Source organism: Gekko japonicus, unplaced genomic scaffold (genome assembly GCF_001447785.1).
Source record: "Gekko japonicus isolate JY-2015 unplaced genomic scaffold, Gekko_japonicus_V1.1 scaffold4611, whole genome shotgun sequence".
NCBI lineage: Eukaryota > Metazoa > Chordata > Lepidosauria > Squamata > Gekkonidae > Gekko > Gekko japonicus.
This window is the reverse complement of record NW_015163751.1, coordinates 10,087-35,500: the sequence shown is the minus strand read 5'-3', so window position 1 is coordinate 35,500 and position 25,414 is coordinate 10,087. Positions and strand designations below refer to the sequence as shown.

At 44.9% G+C, this 25,414-nt stretch overlaps 1 protein-coding gene across 1 annotated transcript; it reads right to left on the bottom strand.

Annotated features, from left to right (window-relative positions):
* Positions 1 to 4,530: 4,530 nt before the first annotated feature.
* On the bottom strand, positions 4,531 to 23,518 carry LOC107107585 (17-beta-hydroxysteroid dehydrogenase 14-like). Its single transcript, XM_015407892.1, has 10 exons — positions 23,479 to 23,518; positions 21,455 to 21,565; positions 20,371 to 20,415; positions 16,688 to 16,788; positions 16,519 to 16,585; positions 12,761 to 12,849; positions 11,827 to 11,931; positions 8,695 to 8,762; positions 6,872 to 6,968; positions 4,531 to 4,898 (listed from the first exon to the last, which is right to left on the bottom strand). The coding sequence occupies exons 1-10, from the start codon at positions 23,516 to 23,518 to the stop codon at positions 4,701 to 4,703; spliced, it is 921 nt and encodes a 306-aa protein (XP_015263378.1). The 3' UTR covers positions 4,531 to 4,700.
* Positions 23,519 to 25,414: the final 1,896 nt, after the last annotated feature.

Here is a 25,414-nt window from a genome sequence, read left to right as displayed (position 1 = left end):
AAAAGGCACAGTTGTCAGTCAACAGGAAGAGAAAACATCGACAGAAAACGCTTAATGAAGTTCCACCATTTCCTGGTCTCGCTGTCCTGGAGCAAATTCATATGACCAACCAAAGCCTGAATAGAGAAGATACATTCCAGGGCTTAGCTCTTGCTTACACTATCAGAGTCCGAGGTGCATGAATCCAAGATGGATCTGCCATCTTTCATTCCAGGACAGGTGGATGTGTTGAATTTCTCGTTGCCCCTCAGATGTTACAGGCCTGGAAACCCAGTAAGCACGGTGGCCAACAGACCTGGGGAAGAATGTCCTGTCCCTCTAATAGAGGCTTCATGTGTGGAAATGGGCAGCAGAAGCTTTCCATGGCATGGAAGTGAATGATACCCCCCGATATTTGATGTGGATCAAATGGATACTAAAGAAACCAGCAAGAGGCCAGTTTGAAAAGTCGCAACCCTACCCACATGAATACAGAACACGAGTCTTTTTTATCAGTGTGGCCCATCTGGATGGGTGTGTCTTAAAGGGACTTTAAGGTCCCCCTCCTGATTAATCAGCCCTCTGTGACGGTCCTACCACTCTGAGAACCTGGACCATTCATACCTCTATGTACTCGGACAACGCAAGTTTTTCAAATTGCCATCTTGTGACTGAGTCAGACTTTTGAAATAGTTGCTTCTAGGGTTTTAATTTTTTTTTTTTGTTCAGTATCTTGTATGTTGTAACATGCCTTGAGCCAGCTTGCAGGGTAGGGCAAGATGAAAAACAAATCAAATAAAAATAAGTAAATAAATTCTGCCTTCTCTAAAAATAAAAACCCTGCAGGTGACACACATGGGTCTCCCCTTTCTGCTCACAACATCCCGTGTGGCAGCTCAGGTTGTGTATTTGTGATTGGCTCAAGGGCCTCCAGTAAGTTTCATTACTGAATTGTCCTACTCCACACACTAAAGGTCTCTTGCTTTCTTGCTTTTTTTTTTTTTTTGCTTTTCTACAACACCTCTGTGGAGCTCTTCTTCTTGGAGGGATGACTTTGAATCAGACACTTGTATTCTTAGCTTTTATTTCCTCTCCCCTTTTTAGTTCTATTGCTTGCTGGAGGAACCCTGTGAGTTCCCACCCCCACTTGGCTCAGGCTCCGGATCCACCTGCTTCTTCTTCCCAAAGCCGACTTCAGCTCCACCACTAATCATAAGGTCTAAACCAGTGCAGAAAGTACCATCTGCGGCAAGGAACAGGGCAGCCAATGCTATTTCTTCCGGGGTCCCAAAATGTCGGATAAGCTGTAAATGCGCAAAACAAGAGAGATAAATGTAGAATTCTATACTCATCGCATGCAAGGTAAGATCCTGAGGTCTCAGAAGCTGAAGCTGAGTGGGGCAGGGTTTACTACCAGTAGAATTCAGACTCCCTGGGGGCAGGATTCTAACTTCCAATTTGTGTAGACACAGCCCTTCTTCTTGTTACCTTCTTAGAAGATGAAGAAGTTGGGTTGCCCATTCCAGCATGGGAGACACAGAAGCAGTGCCCAGAGAGGGCAAAGTGTGGTCAGGGGAGGGAGTCCAGCAGAGATGCTTCTTCTTATACAGGAGAAGCTGAAGTCTACCAGCATCCACCCTCTGCAGCCACTCTAGGACTTCTCTTTATCCTACCCTCCAGGGCTGCTGTTTTCACCTGGGCACTGTCGCCTACAGAATATTCATTTATTTAAAACATTTATTAGCCACCATTCTTCCTTTCAGTGCTTGATGGCTTATGATAAAGGTAAAATACATTATAGAATACATAAAATACAAAATAAAAAAAATCACAATTTAGGACTGCAAGCAACATAATCAAATGCAATCCTAAATAAAGCTGTCTTCAACTACATCCTAAAGATCTAAAGGGAGGGGGCCTGGCACACCTCCCTGGGGAGGAGGTTGTTCTAGAACTGTGGGGCTGCCACTGAAAAGGCCCTCTCTTGTGTACCCACCAAAGGAACTCCTTTGATTGGTGGGACAGTAAGGAGAGCCTCTCCTTGTGACCTTAATTCCCAGGCAGGAACATATGGAAGAAGATTCTCCAGTCCCAGGCCAGGAGGGCTTCGAAGGCTGAAAACAACACTTTGAGTTGGGCTTGGGAGTGGACTGATAGATTGTAACTGCTGTAGTATTAGGGCGACATACTCCAGATTGCTGGTTCCAACCAGCAGTCTAGCTGCTTTGTTCTGCACTAGCTGCAGTTTCTGAGCCCTCTTCAAGGGTAGCCCCAAGCAGAGCACAATGCAATAGCCCAGTCTACATGTAACTAAGGCATGCAGCACGGTGGGTAAGATCTGATTGAACCAGGAACACATGCAGCTAATGCACCAACCGAAGCTGGGGGAAAGCACTCTGAACCACCGTAGCCGTCTGGTTTTCAAGGTAACTGCTATGTTGAGTAGCACTCCCAAGCTGTGTACCTGACTTTTAAGAGTATAACCCCCCTCCAAGAGAGGAGGAATCCTAAGGTTCTAGTTGACCTTTCTACTAACTCACAGAACTTTTGCCTTGTCAGGATTAAGTTCCAGCTTCTTCACCCTCATCCAGCCTATTATGGGTTCCAAGCACCCGTTCAGAACATCAACAGCATCTCCAGAATGAAGTGAGAAAGAAAGGCAGAACTGGGTACCATCCACATATTGGTGACACTGCAGCTCAGACTTGATGACTACCTTTCCCAGTAGTTTCACATAGATATTAAACAGCATGGGGGGTACAATCAAACCCTGCAGAACCCCACAGTCCAACGGTCACAGGACAGAGTAGGAATCCTCCAGTACCATCTTCTGAGACTGACACACACCCCCCTCAGAAATAGGACTAGAACTCCCACAATACAGGCTCCCTTAGACTTAGTGCTGAGAGGCAGCTCAGTAGGATACTATGGTTGATAATATTGAAGGCTGCTTAGGAGGGTCACATTCCATCTGTCTGTTTCTCAGTAGAGCTCATTAACCAAGAGGACCCAACAGTCTCTGTTCCAAATCCTGGCCTGAGGCCAGTTTGAATTGAGTCTAGAAAATCAGCATCTTCCAAGAGCCCCTGGAGCTGAGAAGCCACAACCCGCCCAAACACCTTGCCCAAGCATGGAAGGTTGGCTGGAAGTTCTCCAACTTCATAAAAGAAGGAGTTGTCCTTTTGGGAGAACTTCGGGCCTCGCCCCAAGGATGGCCACCTTGAGGAGAACCCGTCATCTGCAGCAGCACCACTCCTGTTTCCCCACAACACACTTGCCTGACTATCCTTGGCTTCCTGCATTGCTGCCTCTGGATTCGGTGACTGGTTTATATAACTTTTCGTAAAATCAGTCCAGATATAACATGGTGAGATGCTAGGATTCAAAACATTTGGACATTAAAAAGGGGGATACCATGAAGCATCAAGAAATATGGCCCCTGAATGATATCAACTTCCATGACAGTCATAGAGTTTAGCACACTATATAAAATGATTCATCCCACAATCCTTGGCATGACTATTCATGACTATTCATTTATACATTCCAAAGAAAATACAGCACGAAATGCAGCCTCCAAGATTTCAGGGAAAGGAGTTGTTTGTTCACAGCACAAGAAAAAGCAGTAGCAAACATCCATTTTAAAATCCGTTTTTAAAAGGACCTGAGGGATAGTTGCACAAGCTGAGGCCCTGCAAGGAATCACTGGAAGGGAGAGGGGGTTGTAGAACTTCAAAGTAATATCTTTGTCACCAAATCTCCTCCTCCATGATTCTCTAAGTTCTTAGGGGGAGGACTTAAGCAGGCTGATATCTTCTCCTTCCCACCCCATTTTTCTCCTTTAACTAAGCTGCTCTTTACATTCTGGGCTTCCTAGAGCAGATTCGGTTCTCTTTCAAGCTGTCTTTTCCCCTCCATCTCTTAATTTTCTTCTAGTTACTTGACAGAGCGGTGCTTTCCTGCACACTTGGGGGAGATGCACTAGTATGGAGACACCCCCCACACACCTTCTGTATCTGCAGGTTCACCAGTTTTGTATAGAGGCTTCAGGTGTGGAAATGGGCAGTTGGAGCTGTCCATGGCGTGGAAGTGGCATGACCCCCCCCCCGATATCTGATGTGAATGAAACCAATACTTAAGTAATCAGTGAAAGACCAGTTTGAAAAGAAGAAACCTCTTTCTGCTCACAACATCCTGTGTGGCAGCCTTAGGTTGTGTATCTGTGATTGGCCCAAGGGCCTCCAGTGAGTTTCATTGCTGAGTAGTCCACCTAGTCCAATGCTAAATGTCTCTTGCTTTGTTTTCTTTGGCTACAACACCTTTGTGGAGCTCTTCTTCTTGGAAGGATGACTTTCCATCTTTGGACGATTCTGCATCTAGCACTCACTCCACATTTTCTCAACTGGGAGGGGAAAGTGCAGCTCAAAACCACATTCGAATACCTCGGGGCAATGCTCTACTGACTGCAAAGTCACCCCTGAATGGCCATAAATCTATGCAGAAGGTACCATAAAACCCGATGATCAAAGAAAGTGAAAGTGGCATGGAGTGTTTAGGGTACCATAAAATCTGATGATCAAAGGAACTGAAAGCAGCATGCAATGCAGATGGGAATTCCTGTTCCAACGTGGATTTCGTAAAACAAGAGAGGGAAAAGTCATTGCAGAATCAGCCAATGCCAGCTGTATTCTTAGCTTTTATTTCCTCTCCTATTTTCAGTCCTATTCTTTGCTGGAGGAACCCTGTGAGTTCCTACCCCCACTTGGCTCATGCTCTGGATTCCCCTGGTTCTTCTTCCCAAAGCCGATGTCAGCTCCGCCAGTGAGGACAAGGTTTAAACCAGTGCAGAAAGTACCATCTGCAGCAAGGTACAGGGCAGCCAAGGCCACTTCCTCTGGGGAACCGAAACGTCCCATAAGCTGTAAGTGTGCAAGAGAAGAGAGATAAATGTAGAATTCGATACTCATCACATGCAAGGTAAGATCATGTGGTCTCAGAAGCTGAAGCTGAGTGGGACAGGGTTCACTACCAGTAGAATTCAGAATTCCTGGGGGCAGAATTCTAACTTCCAATTTGTGTATACACAACCCTTCTTCTTGTTACCATCTTAGAAGATGAAGAAGTTGAGTTGTCCATTCCAGCTTAACAGATGTAGAAGAAGCAGTGCCCGGGGAGGGCAACGTTTGGGGAGGGGAGGGAGCCCAGCAGAGATGCTTCTTCCTATACAGGAGAAGCTGAAGTCTACCAGCATCCACCCCCTGCAGCCACTCTAGGACTTCTGGTTCTCCTACTACCCACCAGGGCTGCTGTTTTCACCTGGGCACTGTTTCCTACAGAATATTAATTTATTTAAAACATTTATTAGCCACCGTTCTTCCTTTCAGTGCTCGATGGCTTATGATAAAGGTAAAATACACAATATAGAATACATGAAATACCCCCCCCCAAAAAAAATCAAAAATCACAATTTAGGATTGCAAGCAACATAATCAAATGCAATCCTAAATAAAGCTGTCTTCAACTACTTCCTAAAGATCCGGGGGGGGGCAGGCATGCCTCCCTGGGGAGACGTTTGTTCTAGAATTGTGGGGCTGCCACTGAAAAGGCCCTGTCTTGTATACCCACCAAAGAAGTTCCTATGATTGATCGGAAAGAAAGGAGAGGCTCTCCTTGTGACCTTAATTCCCCGGCAGGAACATATGGAAGAAGATTCTCCAGTCCAAGCTTTGAAGGTTGAAAACAACACTTTGAATTGGGCTTGGGAGTGGATTGATAGATTGTAAATGCTGTAGTATTGGGGAGACATGCTCCAAATTGCTATTCCCAACCAGCAGTCCAGCCGCTTTATTCTGCACCAGCTGCAGCTTCTGAGCCCTCTTCAAGGGTAGCCCCAAGCAGAGTGCAATGCAATAGCCCAGTCTGCGTGTAACTAAGGCATGCAGCACGGTGGGTAAGATCTGATTGAACTGGAATGGATGCAGCTAATGCACCAGCTGAAGCTGGGAAAAAGCACTCTGAGCCACTGTAGCCGTCTGGTTTTCAAAGGTAGCTGCTGTGTCGAGTAGCACTCCCAAGCTGTGAACCTGGCTTTTCAAGGAGAGTATAACCCCCTCCAAGACAGGAGGAATCCAAAGGTTCTGGTCTACCTTTCTACTAACCCGGAGAACCTCTGTCTTGTCGTTCCAGCTTGTTCACCCTCGTCCAGCCCATTATGGATTCCAAGAACCAGTTCAGAAGATCAACAGCATCTTCAGAACGGGGGGGGGGGGCAGAGCTGGATATCATCCGCATATTGGTGACACCGCAGCTCAGACTTGATTATTACTTTTCCCAGTAGTTTCACATAGATATTAAACAGCATGGGGGGTACGATCAAACCCTGAGGAACCCCACAGTCCAATGGCCACAGGACAGAGTAGGAATCCTCCAGCACTACCTTCTGAGACTGACAAAATAGGACTAGAACTCCCACAATACAGGCTCCCTTAGTCTTAGTGCTGACAGGCAACTCAGTAGGGTACTATGGTTGATAGTATTGAAGGCTGCTGAGTGATCCAGCAGGATTGGCAGGGTCACATTCCACTTGTCTGTTTCTCAGTAGAGCTCATCAGCCAAGGCGACCAAAGCAGTCTCTGTTTCAAATCCTGGCCTGAAGCCAGTTTGAAATGAGTCTAGAAAAATCAGCGTCTTCCAAGAGCCCTTGAAGCTGAGAAGCCACAACCCACGCAAACACCTTGCCCAAGCATGGAAGGTTGGCCGGAAGTTCTCCAACTTCATAAAAGAAAGAGTTGTCCTTTTGGGAGAACTTCAGGCCTCGCCCCGAGGATGGCCACCTTGAGGAGAAGCCGTTATCTGCAGCAGCGCCACTCCTGTTTCCCAACAACACACTTGCCTGACTATCCTTGGCTTCCTGCATTGCTGCCTCTGGATCCGGTGACTGGTTTATATAACTTTTCGTAAAATCAGTCCAGATATAATTTGATGAGATGCTAGGATTCAAAACATTTGGACATTAAAAAGGGGGCAGGGATACCATGAAGCATCAAGAAATATGTCCCCAAGTGAATGATATCAACTTCCATGACAATCATAGAGTTTAACACACTATATAAAATGGATCATCCCGCAATCCTTGGCGTGACTATTCATGACTATTCATTTATACATTCCAGGGAAAATACAGCACGAAATGCAACCTCCAAGATTTCAGGGAAAGGAATTGTTTGTTCACAGCACAAGAAAAAGCAGTAGTGAACATCAATTTTTAAATCCGCTTTTAAAAGGACCTGTGCTCAGCGCCAGACGGAACAGGACCTGAGGGATAGTTGCACACGCTGAGGCCCTGCAAGAAATCAGTGGCAGGGCGAGGGGGTTGTAGAACTTCAAAGTATTACCTCTGTCACCAAATCTCCTCCAGGATTCCGTAAGCTCTTACAGGGAGGACTTAAGCAGGTTGATGTCTTCTCCCCTCACCCCATTTCCCACCTTTAGCTGACTCTAAGCTGCTCTTTACATTCTGGGCTTCCTGGAGAAGACTCAGTTCTCTTTGAAGCTGGATTTATTCCTCAGTCTCTTATTTTGATTCTAGTTAGCTGAAAAGGCTGTACTTCCCTGTACACCTGGGGGAGACCTGCTAGTATGGAGACACCCCTCCACCTTCTCTGTCTGCAGGCACACTCGTTTTGTTGCTTTGGTGGTATCCAGGGTGGCCAGTGTCCAAGGCGGCACCTGGAGATCTCCCACTGTTACACTTCATCTTCAGATGACCAGGATCAGTTCCTCTGCAGAAAATGGCTGCTTTGGTGGGTGGACCCTCCTGAGGTCCCTCCCCTCCCCAGGCTCCACCCCCAAAATCTCCAGGTACTTCCCAACCCAGAGCTGGCCACCCTAGTGGTGTCTAGAACCTAAAAAAGGCTAAAGGTAAAGGTAAAGGTTCCCTTGCTCGAAAGCCAGTCAAATCCGACTCTAGGGTTGTGGTGCTCATCTCCGTTTCAAAGCCGAAGAGCCAGCGCTGTCTGAAGACGTTTCCGTGGTCATGTGGCCAGCATGACTAAGCACCAAGGCACACGGAATGCTGTTACCTTCCCACCGAAGTGGTACCTATTTATCTACTTGCAGTTTCTTGCTTTCGAACTGCTAGGTTGGCAGGAGCTGGAACTAGAGACGGGAGCTCACTCCGTCATGCGGCACACTCGGGTCTCGAACTTGGATATAAAAAAGGCTAGTCAAATGCAAAAGAGGGCCAACAATAAAAGCTTAATATATGAAATTTATTAAAAAGATACATGTATTTATTAAACAAAGATTTTAAAAGTATATATAAGGGCCCAGTTACACCTCATGTACAAATAACAAATTAGAACACACAAGGGCTGATAGATTTGACCTGACGCGTCATTCATTTCCTATGTTTGCATTCTAGAAGATATCCTATTTTGTGCCTAGTCTATTTTTTTGGCGTTTCTGTGCTCTTGGGTAACAACATTGGAAAGGGAAAACAAATATGGGGACTTTGCACCACTTATACCTTCTCCAGAAAACATAACCGAGCCCACTTGTCTGGATATTAGACTCTTACAATGCCAGTTTCCTGTTGTTATTATTATGTTCTCCCTCTATTATCTCTGAAGGCTCCTGTCCTTGGGGTATGGAGGACCTGTCTTTCTGTCCTGTGAGTATTCTGCAGAGGACGCTGTGCATCGAGGGTTCACTTACCTGTTGACTCGTATTCCATATTTGCTCTCATCAATGGCCAGGGCTTTGGTCATTGCAATCACAGCCCCCTGCAAAAATAATGCACAATAAGCAGGGTTGCCAACTGATCAGAAATGGTTTGGCCTCCTCCCTTTACAGCCTGATGTGCATTAAGAGAAGGATTTTTTAATGATATGGATATGAATAATGCCCACAATCCATGCTGCTACTCAGTTTCTATTAAAGGACAAGCCATTGTTCTCAAGGGCCATTGGCAACCCTTGGGGAAGACACAGTACAGGGGACAGCAATGTGCAGTGCCTCACAGTAGTCTAGTCTCAAACTTGGCAACCCTAGTGAAGACAGTATAGGGGATGGTAAGCCAGACCTTCTCATCTTTAAATGTTGACTTTCAGCACCTGAGTTATCACCATCCACCAAACACATATTTTCTCTCTGGACAAGAGAAAAAGGGTTAGGGGAACTAAAATTCCTTGGGGGGGGGGTTGGCCATAGATATCCTAGTCTGATCCCTTGCCCAGTAAAATGAATATAGGGGTAAAAGATAAAGGGCAGCCCTATTCAGTTTCTATTAAAGGATAAGCCATTGTTCTCAAGGTCCATTGGCAACCCTTGGTGAAGACACAATACAGGGGACAGCAATGCGCAGTGCCTCACAGTCGTCTAGTCTCAATCTTGGCAACCCTAGTGAAGACAGTATAGGGGGTGGTAAGCCAGACCTTCTCATCTTTAAATGTTGACTTTCAGCACCTGAGTTATCACCATCCACCAAACACATCTTTTCCCTCTGGACAAGAGAAACAGGGGGTAATGTACTGCCGCCATTACCATGCTGACCTTCCACAACCTGCAGTTCAGCGTCTTAACCACTTGAGCCACCGCAGGGGACCTTGTAAATAAATCCCATGTAAATAAATCCCATGAAGCCTCAATTCAAGGGAGAGCTTTAAGTGAGCTCTTTTCAGTCTGACAATGTGAAGAAACAGACATTCCATAAAACCTTGACCACTTACAGGCTGGTTTTCAACTCATCTATGAAGATTGACAACGAACCTGAAAAAACCTAACCTCTGGTGCCTTTAGGAGCGACTTGATTTACAAGAGCCCACAAGTGGAGTTTTTCAAAGCACAGAGAATGGAGACCCGATCCCTTTCCCCATGCAGATTTTCTCTACATTTTCTGCGGGACTAGTGAGCTCCTTTTAGACTAGAATCTCTCCTCCCTCCCTCATTGTTGTGCAGAAGATACAGGGGACAAATGTACTAAGTTAGGAACAAGTTGCCCACTTGCATTGTATAGGCATATATCATGGTGATAGAGAGGAATGTGGTGCAGAAGGGACTAAAATCCTTCCCATAAGTGAGTATACTTCGGTCCTCTATCCCTTAGATCATTTTGTCTTGAAGGATTCAATGACTGTCTTGCTGATTATTGATCTTTTCATTGGCAGTCATATAATTTGTAGTAGGCTGAGTATGCCAAATCCCAAAGAAGATGTAGTTACTTTCCAATATGACAGTGATGGATATAATATAACTTCATTATATAAAAAGATGGATAGAGAGAAATCGCCAGGAACTGAAGCAAATCTCTCTTTTTCAGTTGAGTTATTCACCTTTACTAAGAATGCCATGCTTGCAATTCTGAACCTTCGTTTTTCCCCCAGGAATTGCAAATCATGTGGATTATGTATTCTGCACGGAATTGGCCTATTTAGGAGGGGAAGGTCATTAATACATTTTGGATAACATTCCGGGTAGTGGTGGTATGCCATGCACATTGTTGCTGCTGGTCACCTCACAGTTATCCACCGTGTCCCCAGAAGGGAACTTTTCCCGGTCTTTAAAAAGGCTCATTCAAACTGAAAACATACATATGAAAAATTGAATGCATTATCTTCCGAGTCTTGGAGTCACACAGCTTTCAAAGAATAGCAATAAAGCCACCCCACTAGACTCTACCATACAATTAAACAAACAAAAAAACAGAATGGGAAATGCTGTGCTGTGGATTGTGCACCATTGAAGGGTGCAGGGTGGCGGAAACATGAAACCGCTCTGAAGACACCCAAGGCAGAACGCTGGACCCCAGGCTGCTGGAATGCCCCCAGCCTCTCCTCTCTCCTTCCCAGACTGCCATGGCAACCAGATACAAAGTGTTCCTGCACAGACATGAGAACACTCATCCACTGCATCGACCAGCGGGAAAGGGCAAATCACTCCCGCAGAAGGGCAGAGCAGTGAGCCAAGAGGGTCCCTTAAGGGTGGGGATGAGATACTAGAGATAGCTGAAATGGACAAACTGACTTTAATATTACAAAATAAGCCAGAAGAAGAATTTTGGACGAGATGGGATATAATATATGACTGGCTGAAGATGAAGAAGTTATAGTAGGAATGGAAAATGCTAGTTAAAAATACTAATTGCTAAACTAGAAAGATGAAACTTGCTTTTGGAAAAGTATGAATTCTAAAAGGATTCGTTTGAGTTATTTGAATGTTTGTGTAAATTGACATTAATATTATAAAATAAGTCAGAGTAAGAATTGTGGATGAGAAGGGATATAATATAATATAAGACTGGCTGAAAATGAAGAAGTTATAGTAAGAATGGAAAATGCTAGTTTAAAATATTAATTGTTAAAATAGGAAGATGAACTTTCTTTAGAAAAGTATGAGTTATAAAAGGAATGTTTGATTTATTTTAATGTTTGTGAAACTGAAAATAAAATGTTAAAAAAAAGGTGGGGATGATAAATCCAAAGAAATGATTCTGCATTCGAATTACTCTGACATGGAACCGATACAAGGGGAAAGTCTGAGGGAAAACCGCATTCAGATATGCCGGGGAAACAGCAGACCGAAAGCAAACTGAGAGCTGAGCCATGCAGAATCAAAAAATAAATGGAAAGAAAGGCAGGGTGAAAGCGGGGGTAAGGCAGAATGACAAATATTATGTGAAGTGGAGCAGCTGTGAGAGTGGGGGGGGGAAACCTCCGTGCAGAAAGGGCCCTCATCACTAACTATCACCATGCTGTGCAAACCTTTATCTGCTAGTCAAGCTGCTATTAAAGGCTGAAGAGGAGGAGCATTTTTTTAAAAAGAAGGATTCTGTCCTTGGGTCAAGATTACCTTGCTTGAGGCAGACAACACACCATGCTTCACCCCAATGACACCAGCCATACTGGCCATGTTGATGATGTTTCCTCTTGTTTCCCGTAAGTAGGGCAGCGCATACTGTACACAAAAGAGAAACAGAAACAGTGTGCCTGATCTCAAAACAGAAACTTATGAAGCTGCCATAGCCAGGGTTCCCTCTAAGCTAGCTCACAGTTTTTTGGCCTCCAGCTCATGCATTATTGTCTTAGCTCAGGAAGGAGGGCTCCAAGAGCAAATTAATTAATGCAGCAGCCAAATAGCTCACTTACAACTTTAATACCAGTAGTTCACAAAGTAGAAATTTTGCTCACAGGACTCCACAGCTTAGAAGGAGCATTTGTAACTTAGAATTGCCTACTGGCAGAGACCCTCCCCAGCACAGCCAGCAGAAATCCCTGCAACTAGAGTTGGCAGGGATGAACCCTTTGGGTGCAAAGCTGGTCCTCGGCTGTGGAGCCACGACTCCTCCCCATTGTTCTGATTTGGGCAGGAGAGAACTGATGGACACAGGGATAGCACGACACCTCTGAGTACCCTTCCAGGTTCTTCCACTGTTCTTTCAACTCTGGATGAAGACAGCTGCCCTCAGGGAAGAGGGTAAAGAAGAAGAAAAGATTGGATTTGTACCCCGCCCTTCACTACCCAAAGGTGTCTCAGAGCGGCTTACAAACTCTTTTCCCTTCCCCTCCCCACAATAGACACCCTGTGAGGCAGGTGGGGCTGAGAGAACTCTTGACAGAAACTGCTCTTTTTCAAGGACAGCTGTGCCAGAGTTATGGCTTGCCCAAGGTCATCCAGCCAGGTGCAAGTGGAGGAGTGGGGAATCGAACCCGGTTCTCCCAGATTAGAGTCCGCGCACTTAACCACTACACCAAACTGGCTCTGCTTAGATGTTAGAAACACTCACCTTGGATGCCAAAAAAACGCTCACAGCGTTGAGTTCCATGAGGTTGCGGAAATCTTGGGCACTCACATCATCTATCGGTTCATTATGAACTGTTTGTGAGAGGATTTAAAATGGGTTTCACAGAGGCAAGACACACAAACAGCAAAAGAGCCCCACCCCTGGAACATGTGGAGGGATTTCATACCTCTTTTTAAAGTAAGACTGTTTAAACAACCAGTCACACATTATCATCAGATCGTCTGGATGTAAAGTAGTTTATTAGTACTACAGTCTGTTAACCCACTGTCTTGCCAGTGTGGGGATAAGGGGGCTTGCCTTGCAGTGGCTGACCTCGTTTCTCCAAGGTCAGGGACAGTGGGTGACACTTGGGGGGAATTATCTCAGTGACACCTACTAGAATGTGATGTGCCGCAGGGGTTGATTCTGTCCTCAATGCTGTTTAATATCTATATGTGCCCACTCATCCAGATTATCCGAAGGTATGGGCTGGGTTGTCACCAATCTATATTTTTCTTAATTAGTTCTGCAGGTATTAAATCAAGCCCTGGTGCTTTGTTTGGTTTCAAAGCATCTACCAGGGACCTCGCTTCGGAGGGTTCAACAGGTAGCCAATCTGGAGTATGACTCCATAAAGGTAAAGGTTCCCTTGCTCGAAAGCCAGTCAAATCCGACTCTAGGGTTGCGGTGCTCATCTCCGTTTCAAAGCCGAAGAGCCAGTGCTGTCCGAAGACGCTTCCATGGTCATGTGGCCAGCATGACTAAACACCAAGGTGCACGGAACGCTCCATATAATCTATATATCTAATACTGAAGTCGCCCCCTGGTGTGCGGATACTTAAATCCGCGCACCGGGGGCAGCTGGGGGGGAGGGAGAGTTTTGTGCAAATGTGGGGTGGGCCCCAGGTGTGCACAAAAATCTAAAAAAAACCCCCAAATATCGGGGGGATATTTAAATCCCCCCGAAAGTGACAGAGCGTTTCCTGCGCATGCGCAGGAAACGCTCTGCAGCCGGGCTCGCCGCCGCCACTTCAGAGCCGCCCGGGCCTCATGGGGTACTATTGGTGGGCGTTCTGCCAAGTCCTGAGAGGAGAACTGGGGGAAAGCAGTGCTATTTATATTTGAACAAGTGGAGACCCGCAACAAAATATTGCGTACTGGGCCTCGCTATCCCCCCCGCTCGGCTCCGAAGCGAGGCCGGAGCGGCTGCAGCCACCCGGGCCTCGCTGTTCCGCCCGCCCACCCGGGGCTCACTGGTCCCCCGGCAGCCCAGCTCCGAAGCGAGGCCCGGGCGGCTGCAAGCTGCCGCCACTTCAGAGCCAGGGGTGGGGAGAGACCAGCGAGGCCCAGTACGCAACATTTTGTTGCGGGTCTCCACTTGTTCTTTATAATGCCTTACCTAAACTTCTGGTAAAACAGCATTAGAGAACTGAGAAGAGACTCTGTTAGGATTAAATGTCACTAATTTCCAGAAAAGTGAGGGGATTTTTAATCTTACTGCCTGACTGAGTTGCAATCAAGCTCGTTCCCTTGCCTCCTTATTTTCTTGTTGAGTAGCTTATGGTATTTTTGCTTCTGCATTTTCAGTTGTTCTTCATAAACTATCTCAGGGGCAGTTCTATACTCCGAATAGATCTTTTTTGGCCTGTTCACATTCCTTGTCAAAACCATCCATTGTTCTTTTTCCTATGTTTACCTTTGATAGTGTCAGGAAGATGATTTTCTAATGAGAGTTGCAATTGTTGGATAAGCTCTTCATATGTCTTAACAATTTCATATCCATCATCTAAATACATAATATTTCTTGCTGTGCTAGTGATGTTTTCCTGGCTGAGAAGCTTTTGCATAACTTTTTCCATTTTATCATCCCATCTTATCCTAATGTGCTTTTCCCCATATTCAGTTTCTCCTTTATAATTATCCTCAGATCGCAAATTACATTTGGGGATTGATATGATCATCGTAAGTGGGATATGATCACTACCGTAATATGTAGCAACTTCAAATGATTCGATGAATTGTATTACATTTTCTGAGACCAGAATACAATCAATTACACTAAACCTAGCTCCCGACCAGTAGGTAAACTCTCCAAGGTGGTGATTTGCATGGGAACCATTTAGGATATTCAGGTTTAAGACATTGGCCATACATGCCATCCTAAACCCTGCATAGTTGCTTTTCAAATCTTTGGATAGTCTTATATAAAGCAAGTGTGAAAATTCTGTATCGTGGGCAAAAATCATAGCCCCTATACAAGGAATTATCATCTCTCCCCAATCTAGCATTAAAGTCTTCTCCCACTATCAGCTCTGTAGTTGGATTTTCTTTGATCAGTTCCCAAATATAAGTTTCCAACTGTTGCCAGACCCATCCTATATAGCCTTTGGTTTTAAGAGAGGGAATATATACATTCATTAATAAACAGTCTAATGCTTTGAATTTTATAATCAAGTTCTTAGCTATTTGTTCATGTGAGGGGAGTTGGATAATTTTAACCTTCAAGGCTGTAGATATTAATATTCCCAATCCTCCCTCAGCCCCACCCCGCAGGGACGGTTTGACCTGTAGGTCATATACATCATATCCCGCTAATACCAGGGGGTTCTCGCACCATGATTCCTGTATCAGTATAACATCAAACTTCCTCAGGAAATTTTTTGACATCCAATTCTTTTGATCTAGCCACCCAACCCATGACATTCCATGATATTATCGTGACCAGCTGAAATAAAGATTGACCACGTTTTAGTCAGTCTTTACCTATTAACATCCAGTATTTTGGCAGTGTCATGAAAAATGCATTATGCTTCTGGTTGATAAAATCATTATGGCTGACATTCTCACAAATATCTTGTTTAATATCAAGATTCCTAATATAAAGGTTATTTTCAATGGTGCTGTTGATTCCAGTGACTCCCTCTAATTCTTTATAATCTTTTCTTGTTGATAGTCCTGCTATAGCAGTGAGGTTTCTTGTAAATGCTCTTTGGACTCTTCAGTGTCCCTTAGTGTAGCCTTTCTTCCTCGGCTTTTCTGTGTTTAACTATCAATTAAGGATCTCTTGTTGCCCTATACCTCAGTTCATTGATATACTTCAGTGTCCCTTAGTGTAGCCTTTCTTCCTCGGCTTTTCTGTGTTTAACTATCAATTAAGGATCTCTTGTTGCCCTTATACCTCAGTTCATTGATATAAGTGAGTATCTTGGAGGGAATTCTTGGGCTTTTAAATGTCAGAATAACTCTTTGCATTTGGTTATCATTAGAGATGTCCTCTAACTCCTTCATACTTTATACTTAGTACTCCAAAGATGCACTCTTCCATGGTACTTACACACTGGGGCATTTTACACAGCACCCCGTAGCACTTCAGAAATGGTATAGAAAAGTGAAGACCGCTTGGAAGCAGTCTGCAGGTAAAACAGTTCAGAAATGCTTCCCTAACGGGACAGAAGCATTTCTGTCTGAAAGTGAAAATATATTCCAGTAGGCAACCGTTACTAAAACGGCTCTGTCTGAAATGTCAGACCAGAAACCATGAGGGAACAGTTCCTGAACCGGAATATATAGGCTATCTCAAACCCTCTGTAGGTCAAGTCTGTTCTGGCTTTTGAAGAAACAGGAAATGACCTCCCATCCAGACACATACATCCCAGGCTCCTTTGTTGCCCATCCTTCTCTGTCTTTGTTGCCCATCCTTCTCTGTCTTGTTCCCAACACCTGGAACAGGTGCAGGCCCCAAAGGTTTGTATGTCACTCACCAGTTCCAACATTGTTCACAAGGCAGTCCAGGCATCCGTAATGCTCTACAGTTACCAAAATCAGCCTCTGCAGGAACAAAGATGAAGAGACGTCTAAGGCAAGGCAAGGGTAGCAACAGAATAAAGAACCTCCAAAAGAAGTACCACTCTCCACTCAGTTTTAGCCTACCTTAATGTCTGACTCCTTGCGAACATCACAGACTTGATAGAAAGCGTCCCCTGGGCAACCAGAAGTCTGCACCTCCCGCTGAATCGCTTGTCCCTTTTTCGCTGCAAGGGGGGAGAACAGAACAGTTCCCAGTAGAACAAACCTTCCAACCCTGCCTTTCTTGTACAACCTCTGCCTTATCCCTCCATCTTCCTTTTCAGCTGTGCCCAAGATTTAAATACGTGCAGGAATGTTTGCTAAATGACTTGGAGACTGTTGCTCCTCTCTCTTGGTTGTCGTCTCCATTTGGGAGAAAGGCAGGTAAAAAGTTCTGCAAACTAAACAAATACATTTGCTTTAAATGGGGTAACAAACTCCTTGGGCATGCAGGCCCCATCTAGTGTCGCCTACAGGAACAGGGGAAGACAAAGAACTTGATGACTGACTAGTCTACAGATAAACCACAGCCCAAAAAGGTCTGATGATCCCACTTTCTGGGTGATTTCCCACAAGTGCTGCTCTGCGCTCACTCTTCTCTTTGGCCCGATGGTATATGTCAATTTCACACAAGCTGCTGTGCGGCCGCATTTTGCCCCGCAGCTTTGTGCGATTTTCCCTGCGTCTACTCAATCCTGTTTTTTGAGGATTGAGTAGACGCGGGGGAAATCACACGAAGCTGTGGGGCAAAATGTGGCCACGCAGCAGCTTGTGTGAAATTGACACGTACCATCGGGGCAAAAGGGAGGAGTGAGTGCGGAGCAGTGCTTGTGGGAAATCACCTCTGTCATGTGCATATTTCTCTCTCTCCATTTGCAACATTCTATTCAAGGGTGAATATAACCTGAATTTCTTACCTGTGCTCTCTCTTGCAGGGCCTGAAGCAGCTCTTATTCTTCTAACTTACTTTTACACCACTATCCTAAACCTCATATTTTCTTTATATTAGCTAACCTGAGATACTGGAAGTGAGTCAGGGGCTGGATACAGGGATCATACCTTCCCTGTGCTGAAAGATCTGCACTGGCTACCCATCTGTTGCTGACAATCCATCCACAGTGCTGTTTCTTAGCTTCAAGGATGTCAGTGGCTTGGAGCCATCCATTCCCTCAGTTAAGATCTGCTTCTGAAGCCCTGCTCTGTGTGCCTACAGAAGTGATGTGGGTGACTGTGAGGCCCCTGACCCCTCCTCCTGTTGGCAGAATTTAAAATATGCAAAAAGGAGCGGAGCTCAAGCTGCTGAAAGAATAAACAGTTTAATTTAGAAGAGAAACAACTGTGCAGAGAGAAGAGAGAAGGTTCTCCAGGGCTATTTTGGGGCAGGAACGCACAGGAACGGAGTTCCGGCTGGCTCCTGAGTTGGCCACGCCCAGCAGGAATTCATTAGCATAATAGGCCACACCTAACAGCAGAAACTCATTAGGATTGGCTACATTAGGGGGGTGTGGCCTAACATGCAAAGACGTTCCTGCTACAAAAAGAAGCCCAGGGTTTTGACAACAAACAAAGTAAACAGAATAACAAGCAAAAGGTGAGTGTGGTAACATGGGGTGTGGCCTAATATGCTAATGAGCTGTGGTGTCAGGGGTGTGGCTTAATATGCTAATGAGTTTCTGCTGTTGGGTGTGGCCTAGTATGCTAATGAGTTCCTGCTGGGCTTTTTCTACAAAAAAAGCCCTGGTTCTAACTATCTAATCAATTAACTGTATAATAAGCAACTAAGGAGGAAATGGGTTTAAAAGAAGAGGAAGTCTCCAGTGAGCCTATCAGGAGATAGGAGGGGATCATTTGAAAATACTAGAAAGTTCTTAATTTGACCATGCTAGCTGCTAAGCCCTTTAATGCCCCCGGTAGGATATTCTCCTTCTTGCTTCAGGCACATAGCAGATCTTACATGTTTTATTACCTCCCATGGAGACCCCTCAATCTCATTCCTCATCTGTGCTTGCCTGTTTTGAAGGGCACCTCCTTGTAAGCCTTAGCGCAGTGGGGTGCCTGAAAACAAATCTCAAAAACACTCCTGGTCCTGTCGTGACCAAGGTAAATTCTATCACATAGGAAGGGTGTCACTGAAATGTACAAAGCATTTATATTCCCCGAGCCCCAAGGGATAATTCATCAAGTCAATATGAGCCATTTCCCGATATAGATCACTGGGCAACTCTTAAGTATCTCTAATTGAACCCAGCCATTGTTAAAGACAGCTTAACCTCCAATCCACCCAGGATAAGCCACCAAGAGGGCCTTTCAACCCATCATTCACACTTGGTCCTTTATCAATACACTAAAAACCATCTGTCTGAGAAACATTGTTGCCGTAACTAAAATACTAAGTAAAATGCCTCTCATAGTTAAGATCCAAGAATAAATGAAAATAAGCTTCAACAACACCAGTGTTCCCTCCAAGCTGAGTTAGTGTGAGCCAGCTCACAGTTTTTAAGCCTCCAGCTCACATATTTTTGTCCTAACTCAGGAAGGATAGCTCCAGAGCAAACTAATCTATGCAACAGCCAAATCGCTCGCTCACAACTTTAATACCAGTCGCTCACAAAAGAGAATTTTTGCTCACAAGACTCCACGGCTTAGAGGGAACACTGAACAACACTATTTTGCTATTTTAAAGAAGTGGATTCTGTACTATCAACAACTTTTACCTCAGCATTTCCAATCCATGACTACACTTATTCCATCCCTGTCTGTTAAATAAAATTGTTCTTTCTGTTTGAATGTTATACCGTCTCAAAGGATAAAGCAAGAGTGTTCCTGCTTTTCTGCATCAAATTCCTGGGCTGGATTAAAAGTCAAAATGAAATCAGTGTGACAGGGTGGGACAGACAGTCTTTCAAAACCACAATTATTTACACACTACTTGGAGCTGCTTAGTCACAGAAGGGAACTAATAATTTTGGGGGGGAAATCTGCCTCAGAGTAGGCAAGTATTAGTGGTGGCTTACTCATGCTTTAAATGGCTTGTTGTTCTGGTTTGCTCCTACTCATGTGTTTGATCATTAGTAAATAAATATTTCATTGACAATTTATTCTGCTTTATGATTTCATTAAGTTTTACTTTGTACACTGCTTCAAGAAGGATCTCTGTTGAGGTGGGAAATACATAGGCTGCAGTCACACGGAGCATTAGGCACGCTAGAGAGATGGAAGATAGGCGGATTTTCTGGGCACGATCTCACCGCCACATCTGGGAAGCATAGAGCTCCCGTGGCGAACCCAAGGCTTCACTCCGAAGATGCGCGGTAAAAAACTAGTACCTTGGAGGTACTAGTTTCTGGAAACCGTGAGGCAAGGGCGGGCATGTGATCGCATTTCCGGTGGAATCCCATGGCATCCGGCACCCGCCCATGTCCCCTCGCAAAAAGGTTTTTTTTCCCAAGTGTCCTCGGGATGCACACAAGCACCCAACGGGGCATGCGCACACGTCTGTGTACAAAAAAAACCCCCACCCGTTTGCCACAGCACGCCGCTTCTTTGCCGTGTCGCAGGATTGTGGTGTGATCGGCACCTCCCCCCTACCACGGGACCTCCACAGAACCTCCATGGGATGTCTGCTCGCGCAACCGTGCGTTATTTTGCCCCGGGGCAAACAGCCACGCTTCCCCCCTGCATTTTCCTGCCTGTGTGACCGCAGCCATATTTAAACAAACAAGGGGAGCTTGTCATGGGGGGGAGTAGAAAAAGTGCTTTAGTCTCACCTTCAGAGGCTCGTGAACAGAAGACCACTTTGGCTCCTTGGCGAACTGGAGGGCGAAGAGAGAAAGGAACGCAAGACAAAACTCAGAGGGGCTTGGCTCACTCACAGATGCACAGCACTGGATTAATTTATTTGTTTAACAGATTCAATCCCTGCTTCCCCCATCCCCCCATTTACATCCTCAAACAACCTCAGAAAACTTCAGAGGGGATAAGAGTTGTTTTATGTTTCAGGACGGGCAGCCTTCTGCAGGCAGATCTCCTTGTCCAGAGCAAACTCTCTCTGATAAGGGGAGCAGAAGCCCCCTCCCCCCAAACCCTCCATGAAGACCCTTTCAGGTGGGCAGCCATTGTGGTCTGAAGGAGAAGAGCCAGATTAGAATCCAGGAGCACCTGAAAGGCCAACAAGGTCTCCAGGGGAGAAGCTTTTGAGAGTCAAAACTCCTTGAATCATCAGATATCTGAGTCTGTAAAGTCAGATATACCCCGAAAATCTTGCTTCTCTTTTAGGTACTTTTGTGCTCAAATCTTGCTGTACTGGAGCCCTAAGATCCAGTCTTACTCTGGAAATAAGGGACAGCCAATACTTCCCAACCCAGCTTCACAGTCCTAGTATCAGTCAGATTTGCTACCTTGTATTCTGGTGTCCTGCTTCAAGAGTTTGGAAATTCAGCAGGTGTAGCATTACCTGCTATGAAAATAGGAATTGCTCACCCCACCCCAGAGCTAATAGGGATAGTTCATGTAACCTGTTTTCCACAGAAGGAATCTGTTCTGGAGCACACAAACCTATTATTTACGATAACATAAGAAAGAGTCATGGGATGTCAAAGGCAAATGAAAAGTCTCTAGTCCACAAGACCTTATGCCAGAAGGTACTACTCCATGAGTCTTTTATATGTTGGCAGGACAGACAAAAATGCCTCTGCAGATATAAAGAAGACATTTTCCTCATTCCCAATTTCTCTCCGCCCCAGATAAGAGATGTAGGAAGCAAGACGTCCTGAGTCTTCCTGAAAGGATCAACCCCAGCCCCTGTTGACAGGAAATGCCCCCTCCTCCATACCCACTTCTCTCCATTCTCACCAAATTCTCTCACGATGGCCAGACCAATCCCTCGGGTACCACCAGTCACAATCACCACCTTGCCCGGATAACGCAGACAAGTTGCCATGTCAGCTGTTTGCCTCTGCTTCTCTTAATGACTAAAATCCACATGGAGCTTTGGCTATACAGGCTCTTGGGTGGAGCAGTGCCACTACTTAATTGGTTGGAAGGAGTGCCCATGGCTAATTTGCTCATTGTGGGCTGTGGAGCATGAGGGCTGGTCCTTTCTGAACTGGGAGAAGAATAATGGATGGGGGGAGCTTTTCAGAAGCTCCTGTGTTTGCTCCAAGGGATGGCTTCATTGCAGAAGGGTCTAAACTGAAGAAGCAGTAGACAGGAGATATGAAAGAAGCAAGTGTCATTAGATTCCAAGTCACGACTGTGCTGCTGAGGATATGTCTTTTAATATGGGAGGAATGGGCCCCCCTCCCACCCATTCCCTCTTCACTAAAACCACTTCTTCAAGAAAATGTGCACCCCCATTCCCCATCTCTTTAAATTCAACCTAATTTCTTCTCAGCTGGGCCCTTTGTCCTAGCCTTCGGGTTAGAGTTGCCAGGTCCCTGCTGGCAACCAGTGGAGAATGTGGGGAGGTTACCAGGAGTGGGGAGGAGGGCCAGGCTACGTCATCAGTTATTTGGTGACATCACTTCCAGCACGTCCCGGAAGTGACATCATCACATTTGGCCATCCCAGTGACATTCTGGTATTTGGGTAAAAACTCTATGGAAAAATGGCTTCTACCACAGAGTTTTTGCTACAATACCAGAGCATTGCCCAGATCTTGCCAGCCTGATGACATCACTTCCAGCAAATGCCAGAAGTAATATTGCCACATTGCTGGAATCGTAGCCTAGTCCTTCTTCCTGCTCCTGGTAAGTCCCCCTGCCAGACAGTTGATTAGAGGCAGGGGGTGTGGCCTGTGGCAGAGGAGCTCCCACCTCCAGCAAGAGGTTGGCAACCCTATTTGGAGTAGGAGTGTGGTCTTCAGAACGTTGCTTCACCTTGGACTGGAGGGAGTGTGGCTACAAGAGAGATTCTGCAAGAAAGCAGCTGGATTCAAGTCCAGGAGCACATGAGAGAGTTTCTGGATTTTATTTTATTTATTTATTTTATTTATTTTTCGCATTTATACCCCGCCCTCCCCAATAGGCTCAGGGCGGCTTACAGAGGCAAGGCAAAACCTTTCCATAATAAAAACATAATATACATTGAATACTTTGATCCAGAGGTCATTTCGGGGGGGAACGCGGGGGATCGCAGTTCCCCCGGGTGAGGTGCGGGGGGGCAGGGCACACAATGAAGCCCTGCCCCCTGCTTCTGGCCGCCCCGCTTCCGGCCCTCATTCAGCCAGGAGGAGGCAGGAGAAGAGGGAGGGTAAGTTGCTTCTTCCCCGCCTCTCCCCACCCCTGCCTGCCTGGGGCCAAGGAGGGCCTTGGCGGGGCTTCCTCGCACTCCCGCCGGCCTTGCAGGTCCACCGCCGGGCCCCTGATGTCAGGGGGTGTGGCATATGCTAATGTGTTATGCTAATGAGTTCCCCTAGCTCTTTTTCTATGAAACAACCCCTGCTTTGATCCCTTACAAAGAGACAGACTGGATGTGTGTTTCTTGAAAAAACAGCTGAGTCATTCAAGAGGCTCTGTCCAGTGACTTGCCAGTATGAGGGATAATGCAACTTCTCTAGAAGCGTGACAGTCATTTCCCCTGTACTGCATCATGTTCCACCCTCTCGCTGCCTGTGTGATAATGTGTGATAATAATGGGGATTCATTGGTGTAACTTGCCACAGAGCTATGATTCCTTCTGACCTCACTTACAGGATTAAATAAGGGTCCTATTTTATTCCAATAATGAAGTGAGGATTATCTAGAGTTCACCAAGGTGTGTTAGCTGAAAGGGGGGAGGGGACTTCTAAAAAAAAAGATCCAGGTTCGAACATCTATCTCATCTTTTGATTAAATAATGGCAACAGCAAAGCATGTCATTTCTACCAGTGAGCATACCCACGGATCTTACAGCATGCTGGGAGAGGTAGTCCTTCATGTCTCCAGAGATCTGTTGGAATAAAGATTGCCCTCTCCATCTGTCCTTAGAAATTAGAAAATGCGCAAGGGAATACCTCTGAAAAGCTTTCCAGATAGTTTAGCTCACATATTCCTTTTTATCGTTACATCATCTCCTTTCTAGGTCATAGATCTTAAATGAAATTTATTAAAATGTAAACATTGATTTGTAAGGCAATCACAGTTCCTCAGGAGAGTTTACTAAAATAACTTTTCTCTGTGTTTAAAAACAGTGCCCTCCATGGTGTGGTGGAATTTTTACATTCCCCCCCCATGTAAAATAAAGGAGTGCTTTTTTATTTGGCAAATATTCTCTAGGAAATTTCATTTGTCTTATACTTGCATCCCATATCCAATCAGAGAGCCTGAACGTAACACGTCTAATAGCTTTGCCTTTATAAAACGTGTTTAGTAACAAAGTTCTCTGGATTTATTTAATTGAAGGGTGATTTACAACCCTTAGTTCTGATAATACAAAAGAATAAGGGGGTGAGTATAGTTATTTGAGTGTAACCAGCAAACCAGACAGAACATCACCAGAAATGTTTATCTTTTATTGAAATAAGAAGTTATTTTCTTTAATGAGCTAGACAGAAGTAAATAAAAGTATGAAAAAGCTAATCCTACAAATACCCTGAAAATAAATGCTAAAGGTATCAAAATATCTAACATTGCTTTTTAGCAAGTAATAGCTTTAAAAGCAAATCAGGTTTCGACTGGTTGTCTCACTACTTTTAGGGATAATCAAAAAGCCAAGTTACCCACCAAGAAATCTCGCCTATTCTTCTTCTGAGATCTCCATCCAGAGAAATCTAATTTGCTTGTCAGAGGAGTGCATATTTGTAGAGAAATACCAGTTCTTATCTCTAAATCTTGTCTATCATAATTGTGATATTGTTATTATTATTATTATTATCATCATCATCATCATCAAATTTGTACCCTGCCCTCCCCGCAAAGCAGGCTCAGGTCGGCTTCCAGGTAACATAAATACAGAATAAAACATACATAATTAAAACAAAATTAATATTAGTTAACTACATAACTAAATTAGATAAACAACATAAAACCTGATTACTGTTGTAAGAAAAATGTGTTTGGCTTGCCGTGTCTGTGAAAGCGTGTTTACCCGTGTCACCCATACTCTCCCCTCAGTTCATGTCTACTGAGTGTCACCTCCTTACCAAAGGCAGAGGTGTAAGCTTGGAAATCGCTAAGGCGCTGGCAGAGACATTCAAAGGTCTCTTCTTAAAATAAAACTTATCTTTATTATAGAAAAACATTCAGAGATTTGCCTGGCAAGATGACCAGCAAGACGTTATGCCAGCCTGCCAACACAGTAGAATCCTATTTCCTAAACATTGATAGAATACACAGAAAAATAAACATGCAAGCAAAGTTTCCCCCACCCCATGGCATGCAGCGAACGAGAGGCCTCTCGGGTTGACTCCGAATTCTCAGGAGAAATGAGCCTCTCTCCTGATCCTTCAAGAGTCAACGAAAGTCTGTTGGATCTGACCAGTATTTATACCAAAGAACAAATAATCAGATTACAATTGTAAATTAACATTTAGAAGTTGAAATTGTTTTACAGGAAATTTGTTTCCTTGGTCTCACACAACAAAAGTTCACATTCCACAGGATCAATACAGTGTCATTGTTTACTCCTGGTGTTTCCCAATCATGGGAAATAAACTATCCTTTGAAGTTATCAGAGAGATGAAAGCGGGGTGTGTGTGAACCCTCTGTATCTCAGGAAGTTAGTCTTATGGATTGAAGTCTGCCAACTTCCCAAATGGCCACACATTTTATTGCCTAGGAAATTGGTGGTCTCACACCTGTGGCTGGGAATGGAATGTGTTACATCTTTGCGTGT

Excerpts from the sequence above, each read along its gene's own strand:
- LOC107107585 (XM_015407892.1), bottom strand. The coding sequence starts at position 23,518 with ATGAAGGACTACCTCTCCCAGCATGCTGTAAGATCCGTGG. Across the intron at positions 16,789-20,370 it reads CTGTTCACGAGCCTCTGAAG|CGAAAAAGGGACAAGCGATT; the intron begins GTGAGACTAAAG and ends CCCCCCTTGCAG. Across the intron at positions 8,763-11,826 it reads TGTTGTCTGCCTCAAGCAAG|GGGGCTGTGATTGCAATGAC; the intron begins GTAATCTTGACC and ends TTATTTTTGCAG.